We start from the raw sequence: 16,648 nt of genomic DNA, 5'->3' as shown, positions 1-16,648 counted from the left end.
TAGAAAAAAATTTCCGCCTTTTGCTATATCTTGCTTCAAAATTAAGATATAGGCAAACGAATTTCTGGAATCAACTACTAATCAGTTTTCATTTAGGATCTACGTTCAAACCATTTTTTTATCTCCAACAGTTAGTGAGATATAAAAATTGATGACAATGAAAAAAAGCGCGCAAAAATACCAGACAATGTATCTCAAGAACGGTTAAAATTTAGAAAACCTTTTCAACGTAGACTATAGTTCAAATGTCTTAAGAAGTCTAGCGCATCTAGTCTCATGTTTCTAGGAGCTCATTAACTTGAGTTATGAATCTCGTACTTGAAACTTTTTCAAGATACATTTTACATCATAACTTAAGATTTAGAAGTCCTATGAAGACGAGACTAGGTTTAAACGACTCGTAGCAAAAATCTGATCTAGAATAGTTTGTTTAATTTTAATATTTTCAACTGCATCATGAAAGTCGGGTTTTTTTAAAAAATATTCCCCGCTTTCGCCTCTAACTTTGACTCGTCACAACTTCTCAAGGTTTTCTTCTGATATAGCCTTGATTATATTCAAAATTCATATTTTTTCAAGGGCTATCAGATGAGCCTAAATTCATTATAAAATTCCAAAAAAAAGTTTTTTTTGTACTAACTTTAAAGTGTTTTTGAAAATTACATGAAAAATAGGTTTTTATTGAGTTAACTATATGTGAAATGTATTTTTAAGTTTTAATTAAAATATGTGAAACAGATAAAGTCGGATGAGTAAAAAAATTCAGAATAAAAATATCTCAAGTAACGTAGATGAAAAAAACCCATTATTTTTTTTATATTGTAAATAGAAATATACTAAAATTATTTTAAATCATGAAAATTTATCATAAATTATTAACATAGAAAGTAGCGAAACAACTTCTTACTATTGCAAAAAAAATATAGTAATCATTTCTAAAGTTAATTATTTTCAAGTAATGAAATATCTCACTTGAATGTAAAGCAATCGATGCCTATAAATTTTACATTTAATATTTAAAGATAAATAAGTAGTTTAATTTATTACTAAATACTACAATTAAAATATAAATTTTATTTTATAAAAAATAGATTTTCAATAACTTGTAGTTACTTAGGACATAAACAAACGATACAACATTAAGATTAAAAAATTACTAAATAATTAAAAATAATTATTGTAAAGTTATTTAAATTTCTAAAGTAGAAATTATTTATAATTTTCTTATTTCTTGTTCAATCAATGGAGTTATTTTTTTTTCTTTTGCTAGAACTTTCATCAATTCTGTCAAAAACGGAATATAATTGTATCTTCTTCTCATATTATCTTTCCGTATAATTTCTTTTTTTTCTAATTCTATTTGTATTTCACCTTCAAGTTCCATTATTTGTCTATTTGTTTCATCTTCCATTGGAGCAGCTTTTAAAATTTCCAAATCCTTTTCCATCTTTTGAAGTTTATCAGCACAAACAGCTAGCAATAAAAAGTTAATTTCTCCATCAATATATGTCTTGATTCGTTTTTGAAGACAATTAATAACATTTGGAAGCCAACCTTTAACAATATCATAATCACCATGATCAATGGGTGCTTCATGTAATCCATCCAATTCATAAATACGACCTTTAAATGGAATAAATGTTACATACTGAAAGGCTTCTTCTTTGTCAGGATGTATCGTAACCTCGCCTTCAAAATATTGACGAGCATAGCTATTATGAACTTCTCTAATTGCTTCATTATTTCCTAAACATAATCCACGAGAAGCAGGATCAAAAAGCATTGTTTGACTTTTAAAATCATCAAGTATCTTTCCAACATTTACATTTTCGTCAGTAATATTAAGAACGAGATTTATTAAAGCTTGTGTAGTACATGCATTTGCAATAACCTTTAAAAATAAATATGAAAAAATTATTAAATGAAACATACTTGTTGTGCAAAAAACATTCCATCAACTGATTTTTTAACATTACCACATGTGGTTTCTCCTGGTCTCCATTTATATAAAAGTACAATTCCATAAACAGGATGTAAATTAGAAAAACAACTTTCGTCAAGTGACTGTAATTCTTCAACTTTAACACCAAAAACTCCTAAATTTTTTAACAAATCTGTATAAATAGCAGCATCTGATTCTACAAGTGACCAACTTCCTTTGGAAAAGTCTGCCATTATAATAGATAATCAAAATAACAATTCAGATTAGATTAAATGTATTTATTATAAATTAATGAATGCCAATATATTCATAGCATTCCTTTATTAATAAAAAAAACTTTGAGACAATATATTGTTTGTATTTTTAGTATTTTATGCAGGTATTCTCTATTGCGTATATACTTCTCCAATTTAAAAAAAAATTTAAAAACTGTAATTAAGAGTATATATTATTTTACCATAAAATAATATTAAAAAATATTGAAGTATAATAAAAACGTAGTTGAAGTATGTACAAAATAAAGAATAAAAAAAAATATTGTAAAACTAAAAGTATATTTATAATGTTTTTATTTTTCTTTTAGAAATTTTAAAAGTTAAGATTCCTTTGTAAGATCTTAATTAATATTATGTTCTGAAGATTTTTTTATTAGCTGTATTTCATTTCTTTAATATACTCTTGTTACAAGGAAATTTTTAAAAATGGTATTAATATGTTGATTAGTTTGAAATTTAAAAATATTTTGTAAAGAATTTAATATGCATATATTTCTTTGAAATTATCCGAAAAAAACACATTATTATTGTGAATATTTATTTATGATGATTTTTTTTATCTTTTGAAAATTACTTTTCTTCAAAACTAACAAAATATCATATTAAAAAATTACATAAGTTTTATTATTTTCAACTGAATTTAAAATTAGGCGTTTTTATTCATTATTTAGATATATATAAAAATTAAACTACAATAGCAGTTTTTTAAAATATTTGTTTATTTATTCTTATTTACGATAAATGCATGCAACAATTTACAATACTTGGAATGTAATAATTACAATCAATGCAATCTACATTAATTACTACAACCTCAATATACAAAGAAAAAAATGAAAAAAAAATTTTAAACGAAACTATCTACTTTTAAAAAACAATTCTTTCCATAAATACACTAGGAACCAATAAACATAATTTAATGAAATCACAATGCTTTGATAGATAATTATGATTTCAAAAAATATTTTTTCGACTTTCGAGCAAATATAATTCTTTAAAAAAAGACTACAGCTATAAAAAATTGTTTCGGTCCAAATATTGGCCAAGAAAATTGGTCATTTAAACTTTTTTTTTGACAAATGAAAATTTTGGCCACTTTTTACCCATGTGTAAAATTTCACTCAAATATCATTTATTCTAAAAAAAAGTGCACTTTTCGTGTTTTTGGAGGCATATTTATGAGAAGATGAAATTTTATTTTTCACAATCAGCGCAATTTTTCCTCCCAGAAACGTTTTTTAAATGTTGGAAAATTAAAAAAAATTTTATTAACATAAATTTCGCCTATTTAATATAAGGATATTGGAGAATTAAATTATGTCTTTGTAGGCTATATTCAAGATTATCTAAAATAAATTGACTCATGACGATTAATACCAGCTTGGAACGCATTTACAACACGGATTTGAGTTTGAAGTCTATTTAAACTACGTAGCCATAAGATATGCCCATTCCGTATTTCTGGATGATCATCTGATCTATGAGTTTCTGGAAGAAACCGCTGAAATTCTTCAGCATCTTCTCTTCCAATTGAAAGTCTTTTTGAGATACAGGATATTGGAACTGAAGTAACAACTTGTCCCCAAAGAAGGGTTCCAATGCCAAAAGCAAGACACCATAACCATTGGTCTACAGTTAAAGGAGCTGTTTGAAACCATCGACCTCCAAATTGAACAATTAATATTTGAAATATAAAAGTTCCTATCCAAATAGAATAGAAAATAGGATTTGAAAATATACCATTAAAAATATTTCTTTCACCATGAATTTTTCTTGCATTAATTTCATTAAAAAGTGTCATCATGACAAAAGAATTGAAAACGATAGTAAAATGTTGTGTTGGTGGAGCATGAAGAGGGGTATATCTACCTGATTTAATACTAAATAAAGTATCTCCGCAAAATATTAAAGTGAACAAAACAACCAATTGATATAAAGCATGTCCAACTATGTTTTTTGACATTGTGCTTGAAATAAGAGGTGAGGTTCTACCATAAGGTTTTCTATTAAGTAATGATTCTGTTGGGTATTCTGTAGCAAGAGCTAATGAAGCGAGAGTATCCATAATTAAGTTAACCCATAGCATTTGGACAGCTTTTAAAGGAGTATCCTCAATAGCACAAGCACCAACAAATGCGACAACTACGGCAACGACATTAACAGTTAATTGGAATTGCAAAAATTTAGAAATTGAATCATAAACATTTCTTCCCCACATGACGGCCTTTACAATTGATGTAAAATTGTCATCGGTTAAAATAATATCAGAGGCTTCTTTAGCTACATCGGTTCCAGCAATGCCCATTGCAAACCCTACATCAGCTTTTTTTAATGCAGGTCCATCATTAGTTCCGTCACCAGTTACAGCAACAACTTCTCTATTTTTTGAAATTTTAGAATTTATAATTCCATTTACTAAAACATATTTATCTGAAGGTTGTGCTCTAGCTAATACTCGCAATTTAGGCCATATTTCATCTAATTTAGCTTGAGATACCTCACCATTAGAATCTCTAATTCTTTTGTTAAATTCTTTACCTTCTAATGCTAAGAAATCATCTCCAGGTTTTAATATTCCACATTGTGTAGCAATTGCTCTTGCTGTTGCAATATTATCACCTGTTACCATACGAACAGTAATTCCAGAATTTTGACATTTTAATATAGCATCAGGTACTTCTGGTCTAACAGGATCTTGAATCCCAACAATTCCAATTAAAGTTAAATCATTAATAACAGCATTTTCATTGTCCCAACCTATGTCTCCATCAAAAGATATGTCATTTTTATTTTTATGTTGTCTTGTATAATCTTTATAAGCAATGCCTATCGTTCTCAAACCATCTGATGCCATTGGTTCGATAACATTTTTAAAAATATCAGAAATTTGATTTTGTGACATTTTGACAATTTCACCATTTTTACCAAGCATCCAGCGACATTTTTTGAGAACAATCTCAGATGCACCTTTAGTATAAATACGATAACCATTGTCAATTTTAATAACAGTAGACATAGATTTTCTTTGTGAATTAAAAGTATAAACTTTAAAATGATTTTCTTCTGGATAATGTTTACGAATATCCTGATAAGATTGCCCAAGATCAAGAACAAATCCTAACATACTACATTCTGTCTTGTTACCAATTTGTTCTTTTTGTCCTCCAGGAATTTTAGAAGGATGTACCTGAGTAGAATAGGCAGAATTAATTGAAATACCATTTATTAAAAGTTCTCTTGTAAATTTATCAATACTCTCAAAAGAAGGAATTTGTTTATGATGAACATCATTTATATAACTTTGAACGACTGTCATTCTGTTGGTTGTTAAAGTTCCTGTTTTATCAGAACAAATTGATGTTGCATTTCCCATAGTTTCACAGGCATCAAGATGTCTTACAAGATTATTATCTTTCATCATTTTTTTAACTGAATAAGCTAAAGATAATGTTACAGCTAAAGGTAATCCTTCAGGAACTGCTACTACAAGAACTGTAACACCAATAATTAGAAAACTAATAAAATATTGAATATCATTAATATCAAATCCTTTTTCTGAAATTATATAATGATCAATACAGAATCTTATAAAAAGTACAAGAACTGTAAATATTGCTACAACTGTTCCACAATAACCTATTTGAATAGCAAGACGTGTAAGTTTTGCTTGCAATACTGAACGTTCTTTTTTATCTTTATTTTTAAGTTCTTCAACATTTGCCCTACTTGAAATACCTTCTAATTCAAAGTTTTCTAATAATTCTTTTTTTTCATCATTATTTAAAGTTTCTTCTTTCTTATTATCTTTAGCAGCACCAAGAAGTGACATAATAATTCCTGTCTGTGAATTAACACCAACAGCAGTAACAACCATTTTCCCACTACCTTCCATTATATGTGTACCAGACAATAACATTGGATCATGTTCAACAGATTTTTTAATTTGATCAGACTCACCAGTAAGTGATGACTCATCAATTTTTAAATCACTAGATTGTATTAATATACCATCTGTAGGTAATAAATCTCCATATTTTATTTGAGCAATATCACCAACAACTAATTCATTAATGTAAATTTCTTTCGAAATACCATTACGCAAAACAAAAAATTTATGCTCAGTTTCAATTTTAGATTGTAAACCACGGAATTGTTTCTCTTTAGTATAATCATTAACAGCGGTAACCAGAACAACCACAATTACTGATATTAAAATAGCGGCTCCTTCTATCCAACCAGCTTCTGCTTCTGTCTCATCATGTTCTAAAATATATTTATTTATTAGTAATTATTTGACAACAGGCAATATATTATAAAGATACCTAACCCATTATCTGGATGATAAAATGATAATGCTAAAGAGATACCAGCACTAATTAATAAAATAATCAAAGTAGCATCTTTTAATGCATCACACACAAGTTCAAAAAACGACTTTGCCTTTGGTGGAGGAATTTCATTTTTACCATAGAAATCCATCCTTCCAAGAACTTCATCTTCACTAATACCATTATTAGGATCTGTATTTAATTTTTCACATAATCCATGTATACTACCATATGATGTATTAATTTTCTCAACAGCCTCAGTAGAACGATACTCCATTAAAGTCCGAAGTTCTTCAACTGTTACACCATATTTTCCTTTACACTTATCCATTTTAGAATAAACCAATAAAAGAAATGAATAATAGTAAAAGTGTAATGAGGGGTAGAGAGGCAAAAAAATAAAATGTATATTAACCAGAAATAAATTTGAGTATAATGGCTTTTTGACAAACAAATAAAAAGGATGCTTCTGAATGTAGATCTTATGTTGATATTGGAGATCTGTTTTGAAGAAGAGAGGAATAGACAGCTAATACGATATCATCTAACTTCAGATACTTGGGATAGTGAACTTTCATTTATACTATCAACCCTTTTCTTCTTTTTTACACTAATTTTATTCTACTTTTGTTATAAATTGATCACATTTTATCATTTCCTCCACTACAAAGTGGGGACAAAAATCTTAGACTGCTTCTAATATATCTAGTTAGGAATATGTTCTTTTCTTTCTCCTTTTTATAACAACAGGAATGTAGATAGAAACTAGAAGGAATATAAAATATTAAAGCTTTAAAACGTGGTATAAATATATGTTTTATTTATCACTCTATTTAATGTTATTTTAAATATTTAAATGTATGTGAAACAACTATTAACTACTAATTATTTCCCAATAAACTTTCAACTGACAACTAATACATTTTAAAGGTAATTTAACAAACAATTTTTAATTAACCAAAGTTATTGGGAAAGTTATGTTTATCATCTTAAAGGGATGAATGTTAAATTTATTTATTGGAAGAACGTTCTTCCAATACTTTAAATATTTTTAAAATTATATTTTTATTATAAGAAGGTATTATGGACGAAGAGGACCCCTTTTCTGATAACTTTTTCACCGGATCTGGTTTTGACAATGTTGGAGAAAACTCTTCATATATTGATGGTAAGAATAGTGTTTATAAAATACTTTTTAATATTTAAATTTACTTATTTTCTAGATTTTGTTATTTCAACAACTGAAAATATAGTAGACTCATCTCAATTGATAGTTAATGATATTTCAGATACAAATAACCAATTAACTTCAACTTCTGAACAAGATGGACAGGAAATGTCTGAAGAAGAAAAACAACTAACTATATTAATTGCATTGAATAAAGCTTATCAAGTAACAACTGATAAAGCAATAGCGCAAGTTGAAAAAGAAATAGCTATAATTAGGCTTAAATATCAGGCATTAAAAAATAAAATGTATAGAATTAATTTGAAACAAGAGAATGCTGAGCAAAATAAATTGCCAACTAAAGAGTATGCAGTTTTTGAAGCTCCATATTTTTTGGATGATAAAGGTTCTTATCCAAAAAGAGGGCCTGAAGGTAAATTATTTGATGAATTAAATCCATTTAAAAATGTAAGAAATTTTGATTTTGAACAAGAATGTACATTAGATTGGTATGATAATGAAAAGAAATTATTAATGTCTGCTGTTAAAAATGAAATTATAAAAATTATTAATAGTACTGCTATTAATTATAAAAATAAACTAGTTTATGACATTAAAAATGCAGATTCATCAAATATTTCAGCTGATGAATTGGCTGCAAAAAAAATTGAACTTGAGAATATTGAAAGAAGAATTAATTATCAAAAAAATTTAAAGGAAAGTGAAATTTTTAAACAAGAAACACCTGATAAAATTGCAAAAATTGATTGGCTTGCTATTAGTGCATCAGAATTTAATGGTACAAGAAGTGCAGATGATTGTAAACGAATGTGGTGTAATTATTTATCACCAAAAATTTATAAAGGAGATTGGACTAATGATGAATTAAAAAAGTTATTTGAATATGGTTCTCAAGAATGGAATGATTGGGAAAAAGTGGCAGCACTTGTTGGAACGGGTAGATCTCCATATATGTATTTTGAAAAATTTATTGAATATAGATCAAAAACTATAGATAAAACTCCTTTTTCATTAGAAGAAGATAAAATTTTATTAAAACTTGTCAAAATACATTCTTTTGATGGTGTTATATTTTGGGAAAAGATAGCAAACGCTCTAGCTGGTAGAAATGTAACAACAGTTAAAAATAGGTATGAAAGAGCATTATGTCCTTCTATTAAAAAAGGGAAATGGACTGAGGAAGAAGATATTAGGTTGATACACGCTGTTAAAGTAATGGGACCAATGGATTGGAAAACAATATCATTATATGTTGGTAGTCGTACTGATAGTGCTTGTAGGGACCGTTATCTTAGTGCGCTTTGTAATGAAGTTAAAATTGAACCATGGACGATGGAAGAAGATGAAATTATGATGCTTGGTGCTGAATTATTTGGTCATAGCAATTTTAAAGCTATATCAACTTTATTACCAGGAAGAACTAGAGATAGTACTAAAGGAAGAATTAGAAGATATATTAGACAATTTGAATCTGCTAACAGAGGAACAAAACGTAAACTAAATAAAGAAGTTTATAATCTTGGATTTACAACTAACATTACTAACGAAAATAAAGATTACCATCGACGATTGTTAACAAAATATGCTGAAATTTTTGTTAGTTCAAATTATGCTTTGAAACGAGATCAAAAAGCATTATTTGAAGTTAATCCAGAGGTAGATTTTAAACCTGGTGATCGTCCTGAAATTACCTCCTCCAGAGGTAGATTCTTTGCGACAAAAAGAAACCTTGATATTTATGAAACTAAATGGGATGAAAATCCTTATGTTGCAGAGTTAAGTGAAGAAAAACGAAAATATGGTAAAGAAGAGTTAGATAGAATACAAAAGTTGTATCAACATTTACTAGATAACGGAGAGACAGATGAGGAAAAGAAAGAAAGGGTTTCAAATTTCTGTAATAGAATAAATAAAGTTATAGGAGAAGTAAAACCAAGGTAATTAATTAAAATTTATATATTTAGTAATTTTTTTTTAGTGAAAAAGAAACAATTTTAGGCCCTGTTTCTGTAAACATAAAACAAAAAGAGAACCCTAATGAATTGTTAAAATTTGGATTAAATCCAAGAGTATTTCAATGGAATACAGAAAAAGTTGACAAAGAAATCAAAGATCTTTCTATTGATGATGGTAAAATATTTTATATGAAAATTATTTGCGAAGCTATCTGTAAGCAACATTTAAAAATTTTTAACAAATTTATAACAACATACCTTAAAGAAATCGATGGTCATGCTATTATATCTAAGTTTATTCAAGATGTAAGTTTTATTTTTTTTTAGACTAAATATTTATTCTAAACATAACTTTCGGTTCAACGCTGGACAATGAATTTAGCTCAAATCACAATTCATCTATCCGCGTTAAAACAAACGTTATGCTAATGAAAAATGTTTTGAATTTATATTAGTTGTAACGCGCATTAATTTTGAAATACAATAATAAGATTATAGTAGAAAAGTACAGAAAATATATATAAACATTTCTAAACATTTTCATTTATATAGTTTTAACTAACTTTCAATCATATATATCACTATCTTGTCTAATCATTTTTATATCTTATCTTTCAGAGATTACTTGATAATGTAAACAAGTCCTTGAAGTTTATTAAGGATGGAAAAGCAATCTCCGCTTGTGGTTTAACTGGAAAAGACATTTTAATACCACCTTCAATCAAGACACTACCTATGATTCCATTGCTTAGATTAAAAGTTAAAACATATGATGTTTTATGTAAAAAGTTATATCCTGATTATCAAACAGAAGATGATGAAAAATCAATTATTGTAAATAGACATCCTAGAATTGGACCAGGTTATGTAGAATTATCAGAAAAAGTTAAAAACAGTCAACAATATAAAAAATTAAAGTTAAGACTTTTTTCACTTTTATTTTTACCTTTTCTATATGAAAAAGCTCTTGGAAAGGATTGTGTCAGTGAATAGATGTACATTTTGTAAATACTTTTAAAACTAATTGTTTTATATTATTTTATATAAATTATTGTTTTTTTTTTAATCTGACCTACTGTATGATGTTCTAGTTTTATCAATAAAAAAAAAATAAAAATTATAATGTAATAAAATTTATTTGATAATGATATTAATTATTTTTATAATTAAAATTTTGTTTATTAGTTTGACCTACCAAATTTGTGATATTGATGTTAATATAGTAAGAAGTGAAACGATTCCTAAAAATATTTTTGTTCAAATAGAAAGAAGTGATAAGAAGATAAGCAAATTAATAAAGTTGAAAGACCCTAATAGTGAGAAAAAATTTAAAATTAAACACTTTAATTGTATGGAAGAGAAAATTAAAGTTTCAAGTATAAAGAAATTTAAGAAAGAATATATGCTTGTTGACAGAAAAGAAGCCTTTCTCGATGGTAAGGGAAGTATAACATATAAGGTGAATTAAATTTTAAAATTAATCCTTATTTTATATTTATTTTTAGTTAGAAAATGATGGAAAAATTTCAATTACACAGAGAGTTGGCCTTATTTGCCTATTTGGATATTGTGGGAATGCATCAGGTTAAACAAAAAAAAAAAGAAAAACTTTTAAATATTTATTAAATTACTATTGGTATAATATATTTTAACAATAAAATAAAGGATTATTTTTATTTAATATTAAGATCTGAGAAGGCCTCAGATACCATGGATACATCACCACGCGATTGAAATGATTTATTCTCTGTAGAAACATTGTTATTAGAAACAACGTTACTATTTTCAGGACCATCTGAAGGCACATTCTCTTTGTCTGATGGATTTTGAATTTCATCCACCTGATTTCCAACATTTTTCTTGTTGCTACGATTTCCCTTATTCTTTTTCGATTGTTTGTTTTCCTTAAAAAAAATAAAGTTAAATATTTTGTTTAATACAACTACAAACATACCTTCTTAGAAACTAACTCTCCTTCATTTTTATTTTGAGAATCGGTAGATGAACCAACGGCTTTTCTTGGCTTACGATTTCTTTTTCTAACTCCAGAAATAGGATTACCCTCTTCATTTGTAACGTATCCAGCTTCAATACCTTTTAATCCTTCAACAATGTCAAAACGGACAGAGGTTCCAGGAGGAAGGTAACTAAATTTCTTAGGATTTTTCTTAACAATATCAACAATGTGACAAAATACATTCTCATTGTTGTCATCTCGTTTAATGAATCCATATCCTTTAAAGAAGTTGAAGAAAAGAATCTTTCCTTGTACATCTTTTGCAATAACCTTTTGATTAGGATCTCTTTCTTTATTTTCCATGTTAAACTTTTTACGATGATAAGAAAGTCTTTTAAAGTTCTTTTTGTATCTTGAATCAATGTGAGATCCTTTAACTGGTTCTCCATTTGGTCCAGTTACATTTCCAGCTTCATTTCCTTTTCTACCCTCAACAACATCAAAAACAACCTCCTCATCAGTAGCAAGTGACTTAAGACGTTTACCAGGATTTTTTTTACCAATAGATTTATAATAGACATAAACATCTTCTTCTGTGTCATTTCTTTTAATAAAACCATATCCCATTTTAACGTTAAACCATCTTACAACTCCAGTAACTCCTCTTTCAAGTACTTTTCTCTCATCTTTAGTTGAAGTTTTGTTTGTATTGACATTATTCCCCTCATCCAAAGAGACTTTAACATAATTATCCTCAACAACAGCTTTAACCTCATCATTATTAGAGGGGCCATTAGCATGATTGGTATTGTCGGATCCATTAACATGGACATCACCAACATTCATGGCAGTGTTACCGGGTACCATTACTCAAAATATACTGATAGAAATAAGAACTAAAAAACAGAATGATGAAAATTTTTAATAAAAAAAGAGAGAACAATTTCAAAACAACATAAATTGTTAAAAATTTTCAAAATAGAATATAGAAAATTTCTTAAATATAATCCCTACACAAATATAATTTTAAATTCATATTCATAAGAATATTTTTTAAAAAATTAATACTTTATAAAATATATGAAAAATTATATTAAAAAAAATGATCTACGTAAAACCATTATCATCTTAGATAACAAAATGTAATCAAAATAAAGTAACTTTTCATAGATATTAAAAAGCGTTATATAGTACCAAAATAAGCATTTAAAAATATAATGATGAAATTGAGAGTCATAGCTATCATTTAATATCATTAATATCTGATTTATTTTTAAAATCGCTATGGCATGTTGTAATAACACAGCTATTGTTAGTTAATTTTACATATGAATGACAAATTTCTAGTAACTTACCATATTTTAATCATTTACTGTCGTGGTGGTTTAAAATTTTTTTTTTAAATGAATTTAACTGATACAAACAAACGAAAAACAAATGTTCTTTTAGATAGTAATTTTTGAAATCAAAATATGTAAAAAAAAAAACGAACAAATAAAATAAAATTCTTTTAATGTTATAATAATATTATATATTAAAGATCACTTCTTAGGCATTCATAAAAAATAAAGTTTAGAAGAAAAAGTTATTAACAAAGAGTTAGTGTTTTTTTTTTTAAAAATATATATAAAAATAATTTATTTAATAATTATAATTGTTGGAATGTTAATGATTAGTAAAATTTTATATAAATAATAAATAATATATATAATTTTCTTAATCTATAATATTTGGAATATCATTCTGCATTGAAGACATAGAAAAAGTTCCTTCATCGCTTTCTGTTCCTCCTTCATCGTCTTTTTTGTCGTCATCAAGAATTTCGGAGACATATTGTATTGGAAAAAAACCTACCCGTCCGTTGATTTCTCCCATCCACCAGTATTTTTCTTCACCTATCAAGTCAACTAATGTTACGATATCACCCCGAGACATTGATAAGAATCTTGAATCTGTAAAATCAAACTCTGGACAATGTTCTCTGTCAAAATTTTGTTTTACCCGGTATAATTTTGTTTTTAGCAGTGGAATTTTTAATGTTGTATATAGTCCTGTAAAACATTCTGATAGTGAATTAATTTTATAAAATTCTATTAGTTCTTTAAGATTTCCAAATACTCTACTATTGCACAAACAAACAGCATTGCGAGAAATATTTTCTACAATCATATGTTTAACATGATCTTCTGTTTTTAAACTTATAACATATTTTTTTTGGTTATTACTCCAACGAACGAGAAATGTTCCCTCTTCACAATTAATTAATTTATCACGAGATTTTTCTCTATCAATTGTTCCAACATACCAAATTTCTTTATAATATTCATGTGTAATCATTTCTATATTATTTGATTGTCTCCTTCCATTTAATATTGGTTGCGATACTTGTCTTCTATGAACAGAATTTGTATTAAAATTTGATATTTGAAGAGAACTGGCTCTTGAAATGTTGCTTGGCATAATTTTACATTTTTTAACTGTATTTGGATGAACTAAACCCATTTGATTAGGTTTATTAATAAGCCTTCCAATAAATAATCCATCATTTTTTATTTCAACAACCTCTATTTTATCATTTTCTTTAAAATTTAATACATGTGGATCTGGAGATGTTGTTGTAGTTATAGCTGTTACAATTTCACCAAGAGATCCTGAAAATGTTTGCCTTCTTGCAAATGCTGCATTATTATTTATAAAACTTTTTGGTTTTCCTGGACATTTTCTATTATTCATAAGGCATTCTCTATGAAAAATATTTTCACAACATTCACATTTATATCCTTGATAGTAAAGTCCTTTTAAAAATTTATCACAAAATGAACATACAATGATATCTTTAAAAGTTTTATACTCCACTGAATGCCCATTTTCAGCAGCTTTCCTGGGACAAACATTTTCCTGAGCCTGAATTATAGCTTTCATCCATTGTTCTCGTTGATTTAATGTTTTACAACAAATTTGAATATAATTATTAGTTGTTGAAGATGTACTTTGATCAGTCAATTCATCTGATTTATTATTACCAGTATGTTTATTAACTACTAAATAAAATGATAAAACAGATGTTGTATTAAATTTTCTTGATAATGTATTCATCTTTCCTTGAGGTTCAAGATCATCAATAACTTTATAATTACTAAGAAGATAACAAGTCTTATATGTAAAAGTATTGTATCTTTGAGCTTTGCAAACAAGCATAATTTTATCAAAAACAAATACATGACGATTTTTTAATTTACCACCTTCTTTAGAGTCAGCAAATTTTACCTCACCATCTTTAACCTGCCTTCCATAATCAATAAAATCCATCTTATCTCCAAATTCCATATCATATATAGAGTCATAAATTTTTTGTAATTCAATTCTATTTTCAAAGTCTCTTTTAGCTTCATTAAGATATTCATTAATATCTTCTGATGCCTCAATACTCCTTTCAATTGACTCTCTTTCTAAAACATCATTTAAACTAATTTTTTTTAATAAATCTTTTAACAATAAATGATATTTCATAATTCTTTGGGCAGGAATACATAATAAATCTTGAAGTCTAAATTGTGGTGTTCTTGATTTTTTGCTATACTCTTTAATTTTTTCTCTTATATCAGATCTTGATGATTCTAGAACACTAAGAAATTCTCTTGAATTCATTGAATTAATAATATAAACTTTATAATGTTTTAAAAATTGAAATTTAAACTCCACAAAAACATCACCAATTCTTTTTCTCTGAAACTCTAAAGGCTTTTTTGTTTCAATTCCTGTAGTTAAATATACAGCCTTCTCCAGTTCAACTAAAAAACCCGCATGTAATTTTTGAATATCTGCCATATTAGAAAATATTTTATTATGTTCCTCAGGGGTAAGATCATTACGAAGAGGTAAATAAAAATAATTAATAATATTTGTAAGAACTTCATTAGTAAAATGTATCTCTGTATCTAAAATTTCTTTAATAACATGATCTTTTTGTTCTTTTGGTAAAAAACGTTTCCATTTATCATATTTAGAAGTATATATTTCATCATTTAAATTTTTGTGACAAAAAAGTGAATCATATATCTGATCAACATTATTTCCTTCAACATCTACTTCTTCGATTTTTTGTGGTTTAACATCATAAATTTTATTTTCATCATCATAATCTTTATCTGCCTCATCAACTAACTTTCTATATACTTCTTCTTCATTATCATGAATGAAGGCAGAATTACAACGATATGTTTTTGGAAATGGTTCAATATCAAATCTTTTACAAATCTCTGAATGTGATATACGACTAAGGACATTTAATACTTTACCAAAATTTGTAAAATTATACAATTCTTCTGGTTCAAAAAGATGTTCTGGTTTCATATTAAATATTTTTATACAAGCATCCAAAAAAAGTTTAATATTTTCAATACAATAAAACTAAAAATAAATAATAAAATATAAATTAATTAATTAAAAAAAAATTACCTGTGACATTGTTGTTTTTTTACATATTTTTGTATAATCTAATGATCTATTATATAGCTTATGAGCTAAATTACACAATACAACACCATCTCTTAAAGCAAAGGCTAAATCTTTTGCCTCAGCCTCAGCAGCAGTAAGAATATTATGTTGTTCAAGAACTTTACATGCTATCAACCATTCTACAGCTTGCCTCCAAATTTCATCATTAGACATTGTTGATATTAAATTGTTTGAGAAATCAATTTTTAGTTAATTATATATAAATAAAAATTGTTATTTAAAAAATCTAAAAATATTAAAATGTTACTAATAGTTATATGTTTACATATTTAAACATATGTATGACAATAATTGTAAAAAGTCTAGAAAAATAAACATATAATTCAATAAATCATAAAGAACACAATAAATCAGTATACATTAAAAATGATAGAGTGCAAATTATAAAAATTTACAATCTTTTTAAAATCTATTTAAATAAAAAAAGATATGTTAATATACTTTTTTTTTTTAAATTACAAAATGGCACACTAATCATTGATTT

The 16,648-nt window shown here is 26.5% G+C and overlaps 5 protein-coding genes across 5 annotated transcripts; 1 reads left to right on the top strand and 4 right to left on the bottom strand.

Annotated features, from left to right (window-relative positions):
- Nucleotides 1–1,213: 1,213 nt before the first annotated feature.
- Nucleotides 1,214–2,175, bottom strand: SRAE_2000388200 (Ubiquitin carboxyl-terminal hydrolase isozyme L5; the record flags this gene model as incomplete). The annotated part of the gene is made up of 2 exons (XM_024655129.1): nt 1,214–1,891; nt 1,933–2,175. 2 exons carry the CDS (start codon nt 2,173–2,175, stop codon nt 1,214–1,216), a joined length of 921 nt encoding a protein of 306 aa, XP_024508432.1.
- Nucleotides 2,176–3,559: 1,384 nt separating this feature from the next.
- On the bottom strand, nt 3,560–6,876 carry SRAE_2000388100 (Plasma membrane calcium-transporting ATPase 3; the record flags this gene model as incomplete). The annotated part of the gene is made up of 2 exons (XM_024655127.1): nt 3,560–6,480; nt 6,540–6,876. The coding sequence occupies 2 exons, from the start codon at nt 6,874–6,876 to the stop codon at nt 3,560–3,562; spliced, it is 3,258 nt and encodes a 1,085-aa protein (XP_024508431.1).
- Nucleotides 6,877–7,628: 752 nt separating this feature from the next.
- SRAE_2000388000 (snRNA-activating protein complex subunit 4) lies at nt 7,629–10,682 on the top strand (the record flags this gene model as incomplete). Its single annotated transcript, XM_024655126.1, has 5 exons — nt 7,629–7,713; nt 7,769–9,671; nt 9,713–9,864; nt 9,955–9,995; nt 10,308–10,682. The coding sequence occupies 5 exons, from the start codon at nt 7,629–7,631 to the stop codon at nt 10,680–10,682; spliced, it is 2,556 nt and encodes an 851-aa protein (XP_024508430.1).
- Nucleotides 10,683–11,362: 680 nt separating this feature from the next.
- SRAE_2000387900 (Ypsilon schachtel) lies at nt 11,363–12,513 on the bottom strand (the record flags this gene model as incomplete). The annotated part of the gene is made up of 2 exons (XM_024655125.1): nt 11,363–11,593; nt 11,644–12,513. 2 exons carry the CDS (start codon nt 12,511–12,513, stop codon nt 11,363–11,365), a joined length of 1,101 nt encoding a protein of 366 aa, XP_024508429.1.
- Nucleotides 12,514–13,362: 849 nt separating this feature from the next.
- On the bottom strand, nt 13,363–16,317 carry SRAE_2000387800 (Protein vav; the record flags this gene model as incomplete). Its single annotated transcript, XM_024655124.1, has 2 exons — nt 13,363–16,056; nt 16,105–16,317. The coding sequence occupies 2 exons, from the start codon at nt 16,315–16,317 to the stop codon at nt 13,363–13,365; spliced, it is 2,907 nt and encodes a 968-aa protein (XP_024508428.1).
- Between the last annotated feature and the right edge of the window lie 331 nt (nt 16,318–16,648).

This window comes from Strongyloides ratti (genome assembly GCF_001040885.1).
Source record: "Strongyloides ratti genome assembly S_ratti_ED321, chromosome : 2".
Taxonomy (NCBI): domain Eukaryota; kingdom Metazoa; phylum Nematoda; class Chromadorea; order Rhabditida; family Strongyloididae; genus Strongyloides; species Strongyloides ratti.
Note: the sequence above shows the minus strand (reverse complement) of the source record. Positions and strands in the feature narration are given on the sequence as shown.